The sequence below is a fragment of the Podarcis muralis genome, chromosome 14 (genome assembly GCF_964188315.1).
Source record: "Podarcis muralis chromosome 14, rPodMur119.hap1.1, whole genome shotgun sequence".
Lineage (NCBI taxonomy): Eukaryota > Metazoa > Chordata > Lepidosauria > Squamata > Lacertidae > Podarcis > Podarcis muralis.
Genome location: NC_135668.1, coordinates 7,545,329 through 7,565,196, shown reverse-complemented (window position 1 = coordinate 7,565,196; position 19,868 = coordinate 7,545,329). Strand labels below are relative to the sequence as shown.

At 47.5% G+C, this 19,868-nt stretch overlaps 1 protein-coding gene across 7 annotated transcripts in view; it reads left to right on the top strand.

Annotated features, from left to right (window-relative positions):
* The first annotated feature begins 7,918 nt into the window (after positions 1-7,918).
* Positions 7,919-19,868, top strand: part of CELF6 (CUGBP Elav-like family member 6) — a 196,493-nt gene continuing 184,543 nt past the window's right edge. For 3 of the 7 annotated variants that reach the window (XM_028706970.2, XM_028706973.2, XM_028706971.2), the window contains exons 1-2: positions 7,920-8,294; positions 19,195-19,277. In XM_028706970.2, coding sequence (XP_028562803.1) covers positions 7,964-8,294; positions 19,195-19,277 — 414 coding nt within the window. In that variant the 5' untranslated portion in view covers positions 7,920-7,963. Of the gene's footprint in view, positions 8,295-19,194; positions 19,278-19,868 lie in introns of all 7 variants that reach the window. The other 4 variants (XR_003703713.2, XM_028706974.2, XM_028706969.2 and 1 more) reach the window with 3 other exon arrangements.

The window sequence follows — 19,868 nt, the reverse complement described above, 5'->3', positions numbered from 1 at the left end:
GTCTTTTTAATGTATGCTTTGTATTTTCGACTGTACAATTTTTCTTTTCTATGTGTGGAAATTTTATGTGCTTGTAATAAATAAAATTAAAAAATTAAAAAAACAAAAAAAAAAACAAAACAAGTCTGGCAGGATCTAGAACAAGCGCTACAATGTATTGAGGTTTTGTTATGCGGGTGTTTCAATGCGAGAAGTGGGGTGGGATAATGATGAAATAAGTAAAGCTATTGCCCTAGATGATGACAATATTCACACGGCAGACAGATTCTCACAAAATAGGATTATCTGTAAATATGGGCAAATATACTTTTATATCCCAGAATGCCCCAACCTGCTTCAGAAGCGCCTCCTGCTGAGGAGCCAATGCAAATAGGGTGAAATCGCCCTCATCTGACACTGGCTGAGAATGAAAGGAGACACAGAGAGCTCCAGGAACGCTCTCTCTGCCAGGCCCATGGCACCACTGGACGACTTCAGGAAGCTGCCAAGCATCTAGCCCAGTCCTGCATTTACCCCCAGGCAGAAGGCTCAGGCAGCTGGATCTAGGCTCTCCTTAAGAGTTTCCCCAAACCCTCCCAGCTTGGCATCCCTCTGGATAATCGAGAAAATAAGGCAGGCCAGGACTGTGGTCCAGTTTCTGGCACCTCCTTAAAACTCACCTGTTTCCCCAGGTGTTGGCTGGCTAGTGGTCCATCATTTGGTCACGGTGTATTATAGTATTTTACATTTGCACACCTATGGATTTTTCTATGCCATTCCAACCAACCAATGTGTACAGATACGTATCACCTTTGGGGAAATTGCTTGCAAAAAATCTGTATATTTGTCAAAACTGCATCTAAAGATGAGTTTATGAGATGAAATTTAAACAAAAATTCTGATGAATTTTTATGAGTACAGACGTACTTTGGAAGTCGAACGGAATCTATTCCAGAAGTCCGTTCAACTTCTGTAAAGTTCAGAAACCAAGGCGCAGCTTCCGATTGGGCAGGCACGGAAGCTGTGCCAGACGTTTGGCTTCCAAAAAACGTTCAAAAACCAGAGCACTCACTTCTGGTTTTTGATCATTCAGGAGCCAGAACGTTCGACTCCCAAGGCATTTGGGAGCCAAGGTATGACTGTTTTGTTGTTTTGTGGTGAGGAAGCAAAATGTTATGGATATGTGGAAAACAGAATTGAAGATTGGAAAAAGGAGGAAGTGGGAGAAATTGGACCTGACAGATTCTTCAGACCACAAACCTTTTTCCCAACTCCACCTTTTCTGAGTAGCTTTTGACTAATTCCTTAATTGTCCTTCCCAACTGTAGCCCACAAGCCATTTTAAAACTAATTTCAACCCAATGTCCACAGAGCTGCCATGTTTTCTAATTTTCCTAAAATCAGGGGAAAGATTTTTATCATGTTAAAATATCGCTTTTCAAGGAAAAACCCAACGAGTTTTTCATCAAAATAATAAATGTCCTAGGTTGCCCTGTTAGATTGTAAGGTCATTGCATGGCACATATCTATTTTGCCTATGACTATGAGCTGATGGGACTGTATAAGTAAATTTACATTAGCTTTCTGCAGGGAAATTGCTGGAGGAATGAAAACACCACATTCCCCAGGCTGGCTAGACTAGTTATGCATTTTTTTTTTCCTGGAGAGCAATCAGTTTCTTTTCATCTTTAAGTACTGGCCATTGTATTGATATCTTGTAGACACTTCCCATTAAGGCCTCTTATTTTCATATCCACATGTCTTGTTTCCCCTGCACTTATGCATGTCAAAAGGTATCAGGGAGCTATTATTTAAAATTAGGAGCCAAGAATGGTTCATTTAAATCTTACCTGCCACTCAGGTGTCCTGATAAGATGGGTCTTGAAGCAGCCTCCCCCAACTTGATGCTCTCCAGATCTTTTGGATTACAACGTCCATCAACCCTGACCACTGGTTGATGAGAGTTGAAGCCCCAGGTATCTGGAAGGCACCAGGTTGCTGAAGGCTGGTCCCCCCCCTCCAAAGTCCTTCCGCTGCCCTTCCCAAAGGCTGGTAAGGAGGCACCTGGTTTTGAGAAAGAGGCGTGAGGGCTCTGGCAGGGTCCTAGATCTCCCCCAGCTCCTTCCCAAAGCTGGGAAAGCACTAACTAGGCTCTGGGAAGGAGGCAGGAGGACTCTCAGAGCCTGTCAGAACCTCACACCTTCTTCTGGGAGCCCAGCACCTCATTTACCAGGCTTTGAGAAGGCGCCCCCTCAGCTCAGTGCCCAGTTCCTGCACATCTCTTGCACAGGCCTAAATCCACCCCTGCAATGAGGAAGAATGAGTAAATCAGGTGGTTCTTTCTCCGAATTCTCAGCCTACATACAGTGAATGCTGACACCCAGATCTGATTCTGAGCTGAAGAGAAGGGAACAGAAGAGCTGCAACCTGGTTCTGTGTTGGAGAGCAAATGGGGTTTCAAGAAATGGCAGAGTGAAGGGTCTTCTGACTTCACGATCCACTACACCAGGGATAGGGAAACTCTGGGCCTCTCCACCTGACCCTTGCTCTCTTTCCAGGCCACCCCCCACCTCCAAGCCCTGCTTTCCACCATCCTTCAGTGTTGGCTTTGGTTGGCTGCAATGAATCATTGTACTTTGGTGGTGCTTCTTGCCTGCTTGGATAGAGGACATAGAGGGGTGGTTCAAGTGTGTATGGAAACCAGCCTACTGTAGAAATGTAAATTTATTTATTTTATTTTTATTTTTAAAACTTCTATACCACTTTATATTTTTAAGAAAAACCTCAAAGCGGTTTACAGCATTTTAAGTCAATAAAACATAAATAAAACAATCTGAAGACAGTAAAATATAGAATATACAGTCAAAGCAACGTAACAGAAAACTAAAATATTATCTTACAAATTTCAAAATAAAACATTACAAAGGAGGTCAACTACAGAATACATATTTAACATAGTAGGGCTGGTGAGTGTGGGCCCTGCCCCCTAGGCCACGTGGAAAGGGCCTTGCAGGGAGCAGCCTTCAGGCCCCACAGCTGGGCGATGTTCCTCTGGCCTCATAAGGAGCCTATAAAACTGTGCAAATAAAACTCGTATTTACTGCCCTGCCCACTTTTGCCTTGCCCACCACTGGCATGGGGCTCCTGGAAAGTTGCCCAGAATGGTAACCAGCTCTTGGGCTGAAATATGTGCCCTACACATGGGCTAAATACACTCTGCAGGAAAGGAAGTAGAACAGACACACTCCTATTCATACTGATGCATAAAGGAACATGCTTGAGGCTTCTCCTAAGGCTTTGTGAGCATTTTCTGTGTCAGTTAACCTCACCTTCTTTTTCACCAGCCCTGTGGATAGAGTCCAAAGGGGGCTCTCATCCGTGCACCCTTCCCTGGGGCTTGCTTTGGACTGGTCTAAGATGCCTGTCACATCCATCTTCGGGATGTGTGCGTAAGCTGCTCTATCCCCGCCCCCTCCACCAGCTGCCAGCTGAGCGCCAGTTTGGCTTCCCCACTGGGGACCTTTGTGAAACTGTGATTTGGAGGATTCCCACTAAATCAGGTCATGACACAATCCCTCAGCCACACTTTGGTGCTGGCATTTGCTATTCATGGAGTCTGTATTTATAGAGACGTGGGTGTGTGGCCTGCATGGGCACAAGTGATGCTGGGGCTGCAGATGCAGTTCTGCTGGCACAAGAACTGGCATGCTTGCCTTGGTGCAGGGAGAACCCGTTTCATCCCACTGAGGGTCAGGAGCTACTGTGGCTGAGAGAGGGGACCCTCAATTCTCTGTGCAGCCACCCTGTGTAAGCCTTCAAAGCTACCAGAATGGAGCAAATGTTGTTGTTGTTGTTTAGTCGTTCAGTCGTGTCCAACTCTTCGTGACCCCATGCACCAGAGCACGCAGGCACTCCTGTCTTCCACTGCCTCCCACAGTTTGGTCAAACTCATGCTGGTAGCTTCGAGAACACTGTCCAACCATCTCGTCCTCTGTCGTCTCCCTTTGGAGCAAATACCACTCTCTAAATCTTGCCTTTGGGAGCCTCAAACCTCTTGCTTTTCTAAATGGAGAAAGGAGAGGGGCACACGAGTCTACTGTGCAAAGGTAAAGTTTGCGTCCATTGCTGCTCTCACTTTTGCCTCAGGCCTTGCCTACTAGCAGCACATGAACATGCATGCACTTGTGTGTGCATGCATGTACTGTACACAGAATCCCAGAGGAGGAGTTCACATATTCCTGAAATGAATGTGCACGCATGTCACTTTCTGAGCAGGAAAATATACTCCTGAAATCAAGTCATTAATTTGTACTCCTCAAATGAATTCAGCCTGAAACTAATCTGAAACACGCATTCATATTTAACTGACTGAGTGTGGTTTGGTTGCGTGCGGTCCTCTTGCTGCTTCTCCTGCAAGCAGGTGAGTGAGCAGAGACAGAGAGCTCACTTCCTGCCCCCCCCATGGTGAAGGCAACTCCCTCCTGGTCTGTGTGACATGAAGAGGAAGCTCCTCTGGAACCTTGGAGACGAAGGATGAGGGCACAGCATTTAAAAGGAGAGAGAGAGAGAAAAAAACCCCATCCATATTTATAATGTGATTGGCTGAAACTGAGAAAAATAGTTTGTGTGCTTGGTCTGCTGCATTTTTAGAATACATAAAACCCTGCATAGACTGAAACCCATTCATCCCATCTCTTGTTGTTCACTTTGCATCTATAAGAAGAGCCCTTATTTCACTTAGTCCAGCATTCTACCCCCTTCCCTCTGGGCCCACCTGATGCTACTGGAAAGCCCACAAGCAGGATCTAAAAGCAATGACCCTCTTCTGCTGGTACTCCCAGCATCTGATAGTCAGTGGTATACTTCTTCTGAACCTGGAGGATCCATTGAGCCGTCATAACTAGGATCAGTTGATAGGCTCACCCATTGTAGATCTGCTTAATCTCTTTTTAAAGCCACCCAAGCTTGTGACCTTGATCACACTGCAATTTTGAATTGTGAGAAGAAGTACTTTCTTTTGTCAATCCACTGGATGTCCTAAAGTTCCAATATTAATTCGTTCCACTTCCTGGCATCACTGCATCACCCTCTATCTAGGATCAGGCAAGTATGTCAATTTCAGCTTCTTTCAGTCTCATATTTTTTCCAACCTTAAGTTCAGTTCTCCATGTTTCCACATTAGTTTGTAATTATTACCACTGTTGTTATTTTAAGAAGTCCTTGGAAAACCCATGAGCATGTTGGTGCAAATTTCCCATAATAAGAAATTTTTTTGCAAAGCATTCCCCCCCTACAGTTCTGTATGTTATTTTCACTAATGTACCTTACTAGGTGCATTTTTGTACATTTTATTTGTCTGGAGAACTGGAGAATTCAGAAAAAATGTGAATTTCAAAGGATGGCTGTGTTTTGGTTCAGGATGAGTGAATTAGGTGGGTTTGCCTTTGAATGTTAACCAAACTGAATCTCTCTCCCATAGTCAAATCATGTCCACATTTTCTACACTAAAAAGCCCCAAAGATGCAAGCTTGTGGTGGGGAATCTGTGGCACTCCAGATGTTGGACTCTACCAGCCCCAGGCAGCAAGGCCAACAGCCAGGCATTATGGGAATTGTAGTATAGCAACCTTGGGAACACCACACATTCTGCAGTCCTGATGTAGCCTTCCTGCAAAGGGAAAGGTGCTCCAGCCTCCCCATCAATCTTGGTTTCCCATTTCTTCAACATTTCCAGCTCTCACAACATCTCATCCACTGACAGGAAAATGCTTTTCATGGGGAGCAACCTGATTAGGCGAGCTCTCAAGCAGTATTTCATGCAGATGATGGATGGAAAGACACAGAATCAACATTCTCTTTATTATACAGGCATCACTACATACTAATAACAAGATAAGGCCCTCCCTGTTTCTTTTAACTATCTAGTATTAATTGTATTTTTGTGTGTGTGGCTTTACTGTAGCTGTACGTGGGCATTTTCCTTGTGCATAAGACCTACACATGAACAGGACAGAATGGTGGGTGAATGCCCTGATCTGCTCCTAAATAGTGAGGGGCAGCTCCATGAAGAGGCTTTCCATTTCCACAAGTTAGAGCAGGCCTAGGGAACCTCTTTGAGTTCAGGGTTAGCCTCCCAGGGACCAGAGATGGGTCAGGCCAGAGGCAAAAGTGGGTCTAGGGCTTGCCGATCTGAAGGTCGGCGGTTCAAATGAAGGATCTGAAGGTCGTCTCCACCCCCATCATTCTGCCCGGACGCTGAGGTCCAGCGCCGAGGGCCTTCTGGCGGTTCCCTCATTGCGAGAAGCAAAGCTACAGGGAACCAGGCAGAGGGCCTTCTCGGTAGTGGCGCCCGCCCTGTGGAACGCCCTTCCAGCAGATGTCAAAGTGATAAATAACTACCTGACATTCAAGAGACATCTTAAGGCAGCCCTGTTCAGGGAAGTTTTTAACATGTGATATTTTATTGTATTTTTGGTTTTTATGGAAGCCGCCCAGAGTGGCTGGGGAGGCCCAGCCAGATAGGCGGGGTATAAATAATAAATTATTATTATTATTATTATTATTCAAATCCCCATGACGGGGTGAGCTCTCGTTGCTCAGTCCCTGCTCCTGCCTACCTAGCAGTTTGAAAGCACATCAAAGAGCAAGTAGATAAATAGGTACCGCTCTGGTGGGAAGGTAAACGGTGTTTCCGTGTGCTGCTCTGGTTCGCCAGAAGCGGCTTAGTCATGCTGGCCACATGACCCGGAAGCTGTATGCCAACTCCCTTGGCCAATAAAGAAAGATGAGCGCCGCAACTCCGGAGTCATTCACAACTGGACCTAACAGCCAGGGGTTCCTTTACCTTTACTTGTTCCTACACACACGCACACCTCATCTCCATTCGCACGACCATGAGCATCATCCCAAGGTGGTGGGATGCACTCTGTACATGCTCATTTCCCAGGCTGAGTTTGTGCATGGAAAAAAAAGTCATTTGACTGCTTCGATTGGGGTTGGCACTACTACAGTGCTACATAATACCCATTCTGTGTCTGTCAGTATTCAGTCCTTTAGTGTGGCCACACCTGCACTTTGGAACTCCCTGCCTATTGAGATCAAGTAGGCACCTTCAGGGTACTGGTTTTGGCTGTTTAGGCATGTGTACCCAGGTGCTTTGAAAGTTAAGGACATTCTTTCGCACGTGGGTTGCGAATTCTTATTTCCTTGTTTTACATTTTTTGCAAACTGCTTCAGAGGTTGTTTTTTTTGTGTGTGTGTTTTTTCCAATCAAGCTGTGCGTAAATTTTATGACATATATTAATATTAATAATAATTTCCCAAGCCAAATCCTCCATGAATCCTGTCTCTGGGGAAGAACCCCTGCTCGCTTAGCCCGACTGCAAGTGGTCCTTCAGAGCTCCCCCCCACCCGCAGCCACACACCTTGCAACTTGAGGAGGGCCGGGCTTCCTTAGCAACCCTCCTTTCCCTCCCCTATAGCGGGAGGCGAGCCCTCTCTCTCCCGCCTTCCGCGACCGCCGGGCTCCGTGGGGGCTCCCTCTCCTCCTGACTCTGTCTCCCTTCCTCCCAGCGCTCGCCTGCCTGCCTGGCCAGCCCTGCCCCTCTCCCTCCCTCGCGCCCTGATTGGCTGCGGCTCCCCCCCCCCCAGCTCCGCTATGCTAATCTTATGCGAGTAGTTCGGGGGCCAGTCAGCTGACGTCATCCGGCCCAGTGGCAGCCGCCGAGGGAGGGAGGAGGGAGGGAGGGCGTGCGCGCAAAGCGAGGCGAAGCCCCAGCCAAGCCAAGCCAGGCGAAGGGAGGAGAAGGGAAGCGGCGGAGGAGGAGGAGGAGGGCGGGAAGGGGGGGTGGAGGGCGAGATCTGGGCTGAGCGCGGAGAGGGGGAGCCCGGGCTGGGCAGCCCCCCTCCCCCTGCTCCCGCGCGGCGCAAGCAGGCAGGAGCCGGGGCGGGGCGGGCGGGGCGGGGCAGAGCCGGCTGGGAACATCATGGCTACTCTGGCCAACGGGCTAGCGCAGCAACAACCTCCCCCCGGGCCCCCGCCCCCGCCGCCGCCGCCTCCTCCTCCGCCTCCGCCGCCGCAGGCGGAGAGCACTGCCTTCAGCACCACGAACAGCTCCGGGAGGATGAACGGGCTGACGACGCCGACGCACGGCCCGGGCGGCACCATCGCCATGAAGGACCACGATGCCATCAAGCTCTTCATCGGGCAGATCCCGCGCAACCTGGAGGAGAGCGACCTCAAGCCGCTCTTCGAGGAGTTCGGCAAGATCTACGAGCTCACCGTGCTCAAGGACCGCTTCACCGGCATGCACAAAGGTAGGGAGCCCCGCCGCGCGCCGCCCTCCTCCTCCTCCTGCCGCGCGCCGGGTGGATCCCTTTCTCCTCCTCCCGATGCCGATGCCGCCTCGGCTACTCCCACCACGCCTGCACCCCCCCCCCCCCCGCTTCCCGGCCAGGCGAAAGGGCCAACAAAGGGATGGAGAGGAGATGCTGGCCGCCGCCGAAAGCCGCGTTGTGTGTGTGAGGCTGAGGGCGGGTGGGGGGCGCGCGGAGAGGAGTAAGTGGACGAAGCATGCCCCTCTGGGCAGATTCACTCGAGAACCAGTCCCACAAAGCTCGGTAGGACTTGCTGCCATGTGTAAGAGTGGATATGGGATTTGTAGTGTGTGTGTGTGTTTGGGGGGGGATCCGTAAACAAGGAGGGGATTACACATCCTCTAAGAGAGGGAGAAGCGTACCCCCCCTTCTCCAGTACCGTCTCCCCCCTCTCTGAACATGCACACACACACGTAATGTGTATAAAGTTGGGTCACGTGTAATGACTGGATGAGAGAGAGAGATCAGTGGAAGGATGTGCACGCATGTGCAGGAGGAAAAGGAAGACAAACACAGACACTCCCTCCCCCCCCCGAAGAAAAGATCATATTTTGCATCAGGAGGAGATTAGGACTTCTGCCAATGGCCCCTCTCTCTGCTACTTTGTTCTTCTCATTTTAAGTTATTGTGGCTACAGTCCTAAGTGCCCGTTGCTGGGAGCAAGCCCCTTTGAGCGCAGGTGGGGTGCGGGGTGGGGGGCTTTTCCCCTGACTTAGCATGCATCGGATCACACAGCATGTGAAAAGTTGGGCTGGGTGGGAGAAAAAGTAAGTGTGCATGTGCGTGTCTACATGCAGGAGAGTGTAAGGCGGAGAGATGTGTGTCACAGTGTGAGAGAGTAAGTGTGGGAGGTGGAGACAGTGGAGGGAGATTTGTAAACAGAGACAGGAAACAGACATCTTCTGAATGGTGCTATGGTGGGGGGAGGATATGGCTGAAAGAGGCCCCAGCTCCCTGCAAACTTGTGTTACATACAAGAGACCAAGGAAAGCTGTATATACGTGATGGGGCTTCTATGCCATCGGAGAGGCAGATGGCACAGAAGCACTCATTAGACAGGGGTGGGGAACTGGTGGTTCTCCAGATGTTGCTTGACTCCAACTCCCGGCATGGGCAATGGTCAGGGATTATTATTATTTATTGAATTTATATATGATGGGGTGATGGGAGCTGGAGTCCAACAACATCTGGAGGGCCACAGGTTTTCCCACCCCTGGATTAGGAAATAGGTCTCAGCCTTGGCTGGATCTAGAGGAGTTAGCATGCCTATAAAGGAGCTCCCTGTTTCCTTAACCCTTTGCTGAGTTAGTTGGTGTGCAAAGTTGAACTGGATGAAAAGTGTGTGTAGGTGTGTGAGTAACAATGGGGTGACAGTGCCGATGTTGCCAGTAACAAGGAATATTATAGTGCTGGCACCTTGATAATGAATTTTACCAGTTGCTGGTAGTTGGACAGTTGAGCAAAAAGATCTGTGATGTAGTGGTAGACTCTGTATGGAGAGTCCATCTTGGCTTCCAGAATCAGTGTCTGTATCGTGAATCTTTAACCCAACTGCCTAGTTACCTGAAACATGCAGAATTAACATCAAGATCCTGGCCTTATAATATTCATTGTTACTGGCAACGTAACTGACAACCTCATATATCCTTCACAGATATGTATTTTATTAGCCAAGACATGTTATTCATGTACTCCAACTCAGAGTAGACCCACTGAACTTAATGGACACAGGCAACTTAGGTGCATTAATTTCACTGGTCTGCACTGAGTAGGGCTTAGTTAAATACAACCCAAGAGGGTGTTTTGTGCTATTGTATTCCATACCCCATACTGATATGCCTGGCCCAAGAAGAACAATTCTTTGTGCCTTCAAAGTTAGAAAATGATCAAGATGGTAAAAAGTGCTCATAAAACATCACATGTGCTAATATAAATCATAAAATTATTATAGGCTCAGTATCTTGATGTTAATTTAACTTTAAGGATAGAAGTTGACAGCCATGTAGATAGAGGAAATACCATGTATTTCCACACAAATATATGTGTATACACACACACACACACACACCTCTGTTGGTGAGTTCTAGTAACAGTTGCACATATGGGGCAGGCAAGAAATGAATGAGTGAATTCGCAGAGGAAGCAAGTTTGCATCTGGATGGATGCTTCCACTTCACATTTTTTTCATATGGTAGGTTGTTCTATACTATGTTTAGCCAACTTTTTAGAACCTAATAGTTGAAGGCTCTCTCATTCTTTAAGTACTGAGATAAAACAGTGTGCCATGTGTATGCCTAACATTTCTTTTGATATTAATCCCCGAGGCTGCATGCAATTAAATCTGACATCCCATACGCACTTACCTGTGAGTAAGCCCCATTAAGTGGCACTTAACTTCTGAGTAAGCATGCATAGGACTTACTCCCAATAACTGTGCATTGGATTTTACTCTAAAGTGGTGACACCCCACATATCTAAGGCACACCGACTAAATTCATTGCCTTCAGGTAGTTATATTTAGGGCTATTGGTTCCCTGTGAAATACAGTTTCCAGCTTTTCAGGTCGGTTGCCTTCTGGTGAGTGGCATCTGGTGGTATATAAATTGTTAAGTTTCAATGCAGGCTAGAGTTGGGATTTTAGATCACATCTTGTACCAGGGCATACCATTCTCTTAACAACAAAACAACACGCACAAAAACCTCCCTGCTTTTGCAACTTTCCCCAGGCTGCCTATTTTGAAATGTGTCCTTTCTGAATGGAAAGCAACAGCCTGGTAATGGATCATTTTTTCTGTGGTGCAGAAAAAGGAGAATGCAATACGTAGTCCACATGAAGATTATATCTTAATTTCTAACATTTCCTAGGTAGATTCTTGGAAATGACCTTTAAAAACTGCAGGCCTTCAGTTCAAATGTATAGACAAGATGATGGAAGCAGGCAAAGATGTAGGTTAGGGCAATGAAAGACTGAAATAATATTAACATTTGGAGAGAGCTTTTCTCTCCCCCCCCCCCCCCGCTCACCCCACCCCAAAGCAAGCAACCCAGTAGTCAGGCCAGTTTATCTCTGCTGCTTAACAGCAATGGAACAGGAGGTTCTTTGTCATTACAATAAACAAATACGACTATAACATTTCAAATATCAGACCTTGAGATTGATGGAGGAAGCTGAGTTGGATGCGAGAGTTTCTAGGAAGCGACATGAAATTTGACTTAAATATGATGGGAAGTCACTCGTGAAAATTGTCAGGTGCACCAATATTCTTTATGCATTAGCATGTTGAAAAGTCTCCAACGCTTCTTGCATTGCTGCTTAACTCTTCCGACACTCTCTAATCCAGTACCCTATGGAAGGATAGCAGTTGTGTATCTTCTCCCAGTTCCATTTATACCTTTACTGAAGTCTATACTTCACACTGCTTGAATTATTTTCTTTTTTAACCTCCTTAGCCCTGCCCTACATATTCGAAACTGTGCAGGCCAAAAAGAAAATTAAAACTCCCTTCTCCTTTTAAATACATAGACTGATCAACACAATTAAATGCCACCCTTCATCTAATTAAGGTCCTCATTAATTTTGCTCCTCTGTCCAAATATGCGTCTTCTGTGACTTTTTTGTTCACAAAGGCAAGTCAGTGGAATGGAAGTTTGAGGATTGTTTTGAATGAAGCACGGCTGCTGCAGCCAGGAGCAAGTGTCTGCCTGCTGATGGGTCAGTCTGCATTCTCCTGGCTACGAGGCTGGCTTCCTCTCGCTCGTGAATTGCTTCTATTTGAAGGCAAGATGGTTGCACTTATTAAGAGTTATTAATACTTAATCATCTGGCAGATTTAATTGTGCCAATATTAAAAATGCATCAATGTCAAATTTTGTTCATTAAATATTTACATTTTTGAAGGGAAACTGTTTTGCTGCTGTTTTAATATCGTTTTAGGAAGATTTATATAGGATCTATTATTTAAAAAACAAAACAAAGGGAAAAACACACCTAATAATGTGGATCGTATGCTGCAGACCGAGTGGAATTGTTGTTGCTCCTGTATTAGAAAAAGGCTAGCAAAGTACCCACGCTTGGATTTGTTTCCGTCAACAAGAGGGGCAGCTAGAGTTCCTGCCTGGGCTGCTACATTTCCACAGCAGCTTTGCAAAGCCGCGCCATGAATAGTACGGGCAAGAAAGCAAAACAAAATCTGTGCAAACCTTATATTCGTGGCAATGCGGACTTGCAAACCTTTAATCGAGCTCCTCCTGGGAGTAAGAGCTCATGAGGGTGAGTCAGTGCTGAGCAGTCTTCCACTCCAAGCCTTTTGATTCACAGCCTGCAGTGTGTGCAAAGGAGGGAGAGCATTTAGGAGTGTAACACACACACACACACACACACACACACACACACACACACCTCAGCAGTCCCATGAAAATTCCACAGAACTACTCACAGCATAAGGTGCTAGTAGACACCTCTGATTCAACCGAGGAGAGATTAGGACAAACGATAGTTCCATGCCAGCTGTGGATGGAAGAGAAATTTGATTCAGTTTGCATTTAATTCACACTTTTCTGAAACAATATGTAAGCTGAAACACAGCCATCCCTTGAAACTCACGCGTCTAATTTTGCAGTGTGGTTTTCCACCTAAGTAACATGTACAAAAATAAATTTACTAGCGTAAAACATGCATATTAATGCATATTTTAGTGAAAATAACATTTAAAAAAATGAATGGCATTAGGTAAAATTGCTTTGCAAAACGTTAGGCAAAAATGCATGTGCATTTTAGGAGAAATTTGTACCAAAACGCTAATGATTTTTCATGAGAAGCTTTTCAAAAAAAGATTTATTTTTTTAAAATCACAAACTGGTGGGGAAATGTGGAGAACTGAAGATTGTAAAAATGAGAAGCTGAGAGCAACAACAAAAATCCGCATTTGTCCATCTCAAGTGGTAGCTCCATGTTTTTGTTTTGTTTTGAGGGCTGGGGTACCATCCTGCAAGATGCTTCCAACTGGCCTCATCCTTCTCCTCCTCTCTCATCACCCACTTAGTCTCCCTCTGCCTCTGGGCCCAATTCCTACCACTACCTTAAGGGAAAGGAAAGTGAATTCGCAGGCAGCGGCTGATGCTGTTCCCAGCCCCCTTTGCTGCCAAAGGCCAGAGGCTGGTTTGCAAGCCAGACTCCAGCAATGGCAGGAAAAGTAGCGGCAAAGCCTTGAAAGGGGACCCTGGGGGGGGGGGTCAGCTGGGGGCGCATGCCCTGCCTGGCCTGTTGAAATAAAGAGTGTGTTAGTTCATTTCCATATGCATTTCTAGAATTTCTCCTTATATTGCTTGATAAATTTGTCTGTACATGCTTAGGCGCATGCAACACTTAAAAAAGAAAGTTATCTTGCCATCATGCAGATTGGGGGTGTGTGACCTACATTTCACTGCTGGGAGCAGAGCCCAGAAGGTGGCTTGACTTTATAAAGTCTTGCAGGACCATTCAGACACCAATTCTTTCTTTCATCAATTGCTGTCCACCAGTTGTGGTGTGTGATACAGGTTGTTTCATCATGCTGTATGGTGGGTGGTGGGCTCTGGAGATGTATAAGGTTAAGATTTCATTTTCAAGTCATTATGATTATTATTATTAATCCTCCCTTCATCTGTAGATCTTAGGGCGGTTCACAGCATAAAAATACAAGATTGAAGCACAAAATGCATAGTAAGAACAAGAACAAAACAATAGCCCCCAGCCCTCCCACAAATGCATTTTAAATTATATGGGCCAAAAGCCTGGTTAAAGGGGAACATTTTCCTTCCTCCTTCTGAATGCTGAACAGTGCAGGGCTTTGGGAAGAGATATCTCCCAGCATGTTCCTCTTGACATGCAATGCAAGTGGTATTGCCCAGGTGAGTTCCTCTGTGCAGTCTTTGGCAAAGTAGCTGGCCCACACTGCTTTTCTCCTTGCAGGTCATAGGAGCCAACTCCTAGGGGCCAAGCTCCCTTCAGCACACCCCCCATGAAAAATTTGAGGGGGCCAGCCCCCACAAAGTTGATGAAAATTATCATTCAAATGGTGTGCATGACCATGTTAGCCTCGGTAAATTTCATTGTACACAGGTTGTACATTGACAATAAAGGTGGTATTATTATTATTATTATTATTATTATTATTATTATTATTTGCTTATACAATACAATACATTTTTATTTATACCCCGCCCTTTTTGGTTCAGAAAACCGGGCTCAGGGCAGCTAACAACAAATTTAAAACACTTAATTGTGGGACTTAAAAATGGGACTTGCTTACATATTCCCTCTCTTTTATGCAGGTCAGGGCTTACCAGCCCCCCCCCCCATATTTATTGAAGTTGGCACCCCTGTTACAGGTCCTTGATATTAAAAAGAAAGTTGTGACTTTTACTCCCAAATAGCATCATCAGTGCTCATTTTCGGTGTGGGGGACAAGTAAAATGTATTAAATTAGTTTCAACTGGTTTTAATATTTTCACTTTTAAATTGTTGGAACCTCATGGTGAAGGATGGATGAGTAAACTACAGTGCTGCCCTGCAAGACGAACGCCTCGGAAGACGAAAAACTCGCTAGACGAAGGAGTTTTTCATTTTCTTAGCCGCTTCGCAAGACGCATTTTCCTATGGGCTTGCTTCGCAAAACGAAGCTTGCCCCGCAAGCTCCGGGGATAGCGGGGAAGCGCAGCGCGTCTTCCCCGCTGTCCCCGGACCTCTTTTGAAGCAAGGGGCGGCGGGGAGAAGATCGCTTCTCCCCGTTGCCAGCCCCGCAATCTCCGGGGACAGAGGGGAAGGCGCGCGTGCCTTCCCCTCTCTCCTCAGACCCCTTTTGAACCAAGGGGCGGCAACGGGGAGAAGCAATTCTCCCTGCTGCCCCTTCCCTTGCTTTAAAACAGGTCCGGGGACAGAGGGGAAGGCACGCGCGCCTTCCCCTCTGTCCCCGGAGATTGCGGGGCAGGCAACGGGGAGAAGCAATCTTCTCCCCGCTGCCCCTTGCTTTAAAACAGGTCCGGGGACAGAGGGGAAGGCGCACGGCGCTTCCCCTCTGTCCCCGGACGGTCTCCATAGGAACGCATTGATTGATTTTCAATGCATTCCTATGGGAAACCGTGCTTCGCAAGACGAAAAACTCGCAAGAAGAAAAAACTTGCGGAACGAATTAATTTCGTCTTGCGAGGCACCACTGTAATAAATAGTGAGTTGTCTGCAACCAACTAAGTTAGTCCCATTAATTTCAGTGGGTCTACTCTGAGTACGATTAACACTGGATGCACAACAACAACAACAACAACAACAACAACAACAACAACAACAACAACAACATAGATCAGAGAGTATCATAGGCAGTGAGTGCTGAACTTGTCCATTGAAGTATGTTGGACACCTGTCAATTCCTTTTGCAGTGGGTGATCAAGGCTGGACTTTGGGATTTCACTTACGCCTTGTTCCCTAAGGAGTTCTGGGCTAGTTGGGGTGGTCTGTCCTTGAAGGCTGATGAGCCCAGATAGCTTCCAGACTGGTTGGGCTAGCTGTCTTATTACAGGGGCTGCCTGCTGGTTGCGGGAGTGACCAGAGCGGCAAATGCGAATTCTTCCTTTGCCCCGTAGGCTAGTCTCCACCTGTCTCTATCCTTCATCCAGGCAGTGGTCCAGGAGGCATTATCACAGCTCAAGGACACATTCCAGCCAGGCAAAAACACTCAGGGTGAGGTTCAGTTCAGATGACAGTATCCTTTCGGATCAGCTCTGTGGATTGATGGTGGTGAGCAAGGAGTGCCGAGAAGCTTCTCTCACTGAGTGGTGTCAGAATGGGGCGATGGGTTCTTGCTTTTCCCCATGGGAATTATTCCACGGGGTTCTGTGCTTGTTCCATGGCTTTATGGTGGTAAGAAGAAATGCTGAGATTGGCCACAAGTGCCCCTCGTATGCCAATGATGCCCAGCTCTATTTCTCCTTTCTCCCCCTAGCCAGGTGAGGCAACTAGGTCTCTGAGTGACTACTCGAACTGTTCCAGAAAGTGGCAGCTCATTTGTTGCCTGCAGCTAGCCATGTGGAACGTAGAGAATCACTTCTAAAAGACCTTCACTTGATCTCATTTCGTTTCCAGGTTGAATTCAAAGTGCCAGTGTGGATCTTTATAGCCAAAAGCCTAGTACCAAGGGTGAGACCCTTCGGATGTTGAACTCCAAATTCCATCAGCTCCAGCCAGCATGGCCAGTGGTCAGGGATGGTGGAAGTTGGCTACCAATGGCATCTGGCGGGAACTATTCTGGTCATCCTTGCTTTTGGAGGGGGGAAGGGCCATGGCTCAGTGGTAGATCACCTGCTTTGCATGCAGAAGGTCCCAGGTTCAGTCCTAGCATCTCAAGGCTGGACTGGGAGAGACTCTCTTCCTAGACCCTGGAGAGTGACTGCCAGGGTAGCAAAACTGAGCTAGATGGACCAGGGTCTGTATCAGTAGAATGCAGCTTCCTGTATTCCTATTCATATAGGTCCCATCACAGGGATGGGGAAGTAGTGGCCCTCCAGATGTTGTTGGATTCCAACTCACATCAGCCCCAGCCAGCATGGCCAATGTCAGGGGCTGGCCGGAAGAAGACGAGTGGTGGGAGCACCCCAGGGAGGACACAGAAGATGGCAACTTAGATCCTGGATGGTGGTTGTGGGACACTGAAGAGCAGTCTGGGGAAGAGAAGAGCTGTGAGGTCTTAGAAGCAGGGGGTTGAGTGATCAAGGGGATCAGAAGGAGGAGGGCCTTTCGGCACAGGGTTAGAGGCTGGGAGTCACAGTGTGAGTGCAAACTCAGACAGAGGGGAGTCAGGGTTTGTCCCAGCTACCCAACCGCAGGGCAGTCCCAGTCCTCCTGGCTCTCCTTCCCCTTGGACACCCCGCTTGAGGAGAGTTAGGCCCAGAGAAGGAGCTCACCCCCTTGACACAGCCTTCATCTGCTTGGGAACGATCCATAGTGAGAGGCTAGGGCGGCGAGGGGTGGTTTTGGTCAGTTTCAGCAACGTCTGAGCTCGATTAAGGTGAACCAGAGGACTCTATTGTGTTTTTACTTTGTGTTAATTAAAAGCTTATTGCGTCCTGGGCCTCCCGTGCTTGACCTGGGCACGCTTGGCAGCTCCTTGACAGCCAATAGCCAGGGATGATGGGAACTGTAGTTTAACAGGATCTGGAGGGTACCAGATTGGCCACCCTTGCATTGCCGGGTTGTCTTATTACAGCTAGATAATGCATGTGAATGGCTTTGAACTCTTGAAAGTGTTATACAAATGTAAGGTGGTAGTAATAATAATGATAACTATTCTTAGCAAAGATGTGAGGAAATGTCGCTCTCAATAGTTACAACAGGAATGCACGCACATGTTTGAGAGCATGAGAGACAGTATGTACTTTCTTGCAGGGGGTTGAGCCAAATGGCCATCGTGGTACCTTCCAACTCTTTAATTCTATGCCTAAATGTGGCTGAAACCATCACCGAGAGAATTTTTATTTAATCAATGGATCTCTGCCCCCAACATTCTATCAATTGGTCTTCAGAGGAGTTTATGGACGAGTGTTCATGGCTTGAGCATTAAGTCAGGACAAAGATCAAAAGGAAGCCACAAGCACCAAGGACACAACAAGTGACAACAAGCTTGACAGCCAGCTATTAGCAATAATCAAGCAATTCCATATTGTATCCCATTGAAAGCTCAGGAAAACGGGATAGATTTCATGTACAGCTTAAAGAAAATAGCAGAGTAGGTACTGCCAAATGCATTTGGGGAGGGTATGCCATATTCAAGGTCTCACCACAGAAAAGGCCCTGCCCTCTGTTGGCCACCCACTATTTCTGGGGGTGAAGGCAAACAACATAGCACCCTGACTGATGATCTCAGCAAATGGGCATGTTCACATGTGAGAAGGTGGTGTTCAGAACCCATACCTGCTTGTGTATTCCAGTTTAAGGAGCAAAAGGGATGCGCAGGTGACAAATGCTTCAGCTTCCTGCCAGCAGCTTGCCACCCAAGATGATATTGAGCAAAAACAGAAGAAGCTGCCTTAAACTGAGTTAGACCATTGGTCCATCTTGTTTACCATTGTCTACCTTGACTGGCAGTGGCTTTCTAGCATTTCCCTGGCTGAACTAAAGAGGCTGTGGATTGAGCCTGGGACCTTCTGTATGTAAGGCAGATGCCCTGCCACAGAGGTACACTGAGCTATGTGTGTTATCATCATTCAAAGACACATAATTCCAGCCAGGCAAAAAGCACTTGATGAAAGCGTGGAACCATCTGCTGAGGTATGTGGCCTGGGGAGAGTCTAAAGGGCCAGGTAAAGAGGTATGAGTGGAAGCTTTTGGCCCCGGTCACTGGAGGTCCTCCACCCTTGCTGTAGACCCTCACATAATATGCTCCTCCAACCACAGCAACAAAACCCCTATAGCTGCTGGCATGGCAGGATGAAGATCTGATGTGCTAATCTGGAGGGCTTTTGCACTAATCCCAGTGTGTTTGCCTCTGCCTGCCGATTCCAATTAACCAGGCCCTGCTAATCCATACGAATTGCCTTAAATCAAATCCCCGCTGGGCTGCGGACTGACCTGCTGCTGGATTCCGCTCATCTCTTTGAGGCTAGGCACAGCTTCCCTGGAAAGGGAGTATCCAGCTGCTTTGCAGAGCAAGGGACATCGCAGGCGGTATTCCAGCTGTGCTGTGTAAGCTTTGCCTTTCTCTCTCCACTGCAAATGAAGGTGTGGACTGGGCAAAGCCGTCCCTTGCTGAGCGTGACTGTACTCGCACATGACTTTATGCAATAACACTTTCCCCTCCCTTCTTCTCTCCAGGCTGTGCCTTTCTTACATACTGTGCCCGGGATTCAGCCCTCAAAGCCCAGAGTGCCCTGCATGAGCAGAAGACATTGCCTGGGGTAAGTGATGGTGTTCTTCTCTGGTGCAGGCACGACTCACCTCCTTTGGCTCAGAGTCCTGGGCTAGAATTCAGCAAGTGTTGCTCAGTGTCCATTTGTGACAACAAGAACCCATTGCAACCGAGGGCAATCCACACTTACCTTTCCTCTATGCTTCCCAGAAATGGTCTGCACTTTAAAGCTCTGTATCCAAGCAGGGGCAAAGGAAGGCGTCGTGACACCCAGGGCGGGCATCACTACATAGAGCGCATGTGCGGTGACGACGCATGCGCCGTATGTAGTGACCCTGCACATGCACTGCATAGCGGTTTGCCGCCACCACCGCTCCAGTGCCGTACGGACAGTGCCGGGATCCCTCCGTTGCCGCTACAGCCACGACCAGAGGATCCTCCACATGCGGATGTGGTGGCGCGATGGCTGCTCGTGCTGCCATGAGCCCCTGCGGGGTGACTTCTTGTCATTCCTGCAGAAATGGTACCCGGGGTGCAACGCCCCCCCCCCCCGTCCCCCATTGTGACGCCACTGTATCCAAGCACCCGCCTTTTTTTTTGCTCCGGAGCTTTCCCTGCAGAAACCCACTCTTTAAATTTC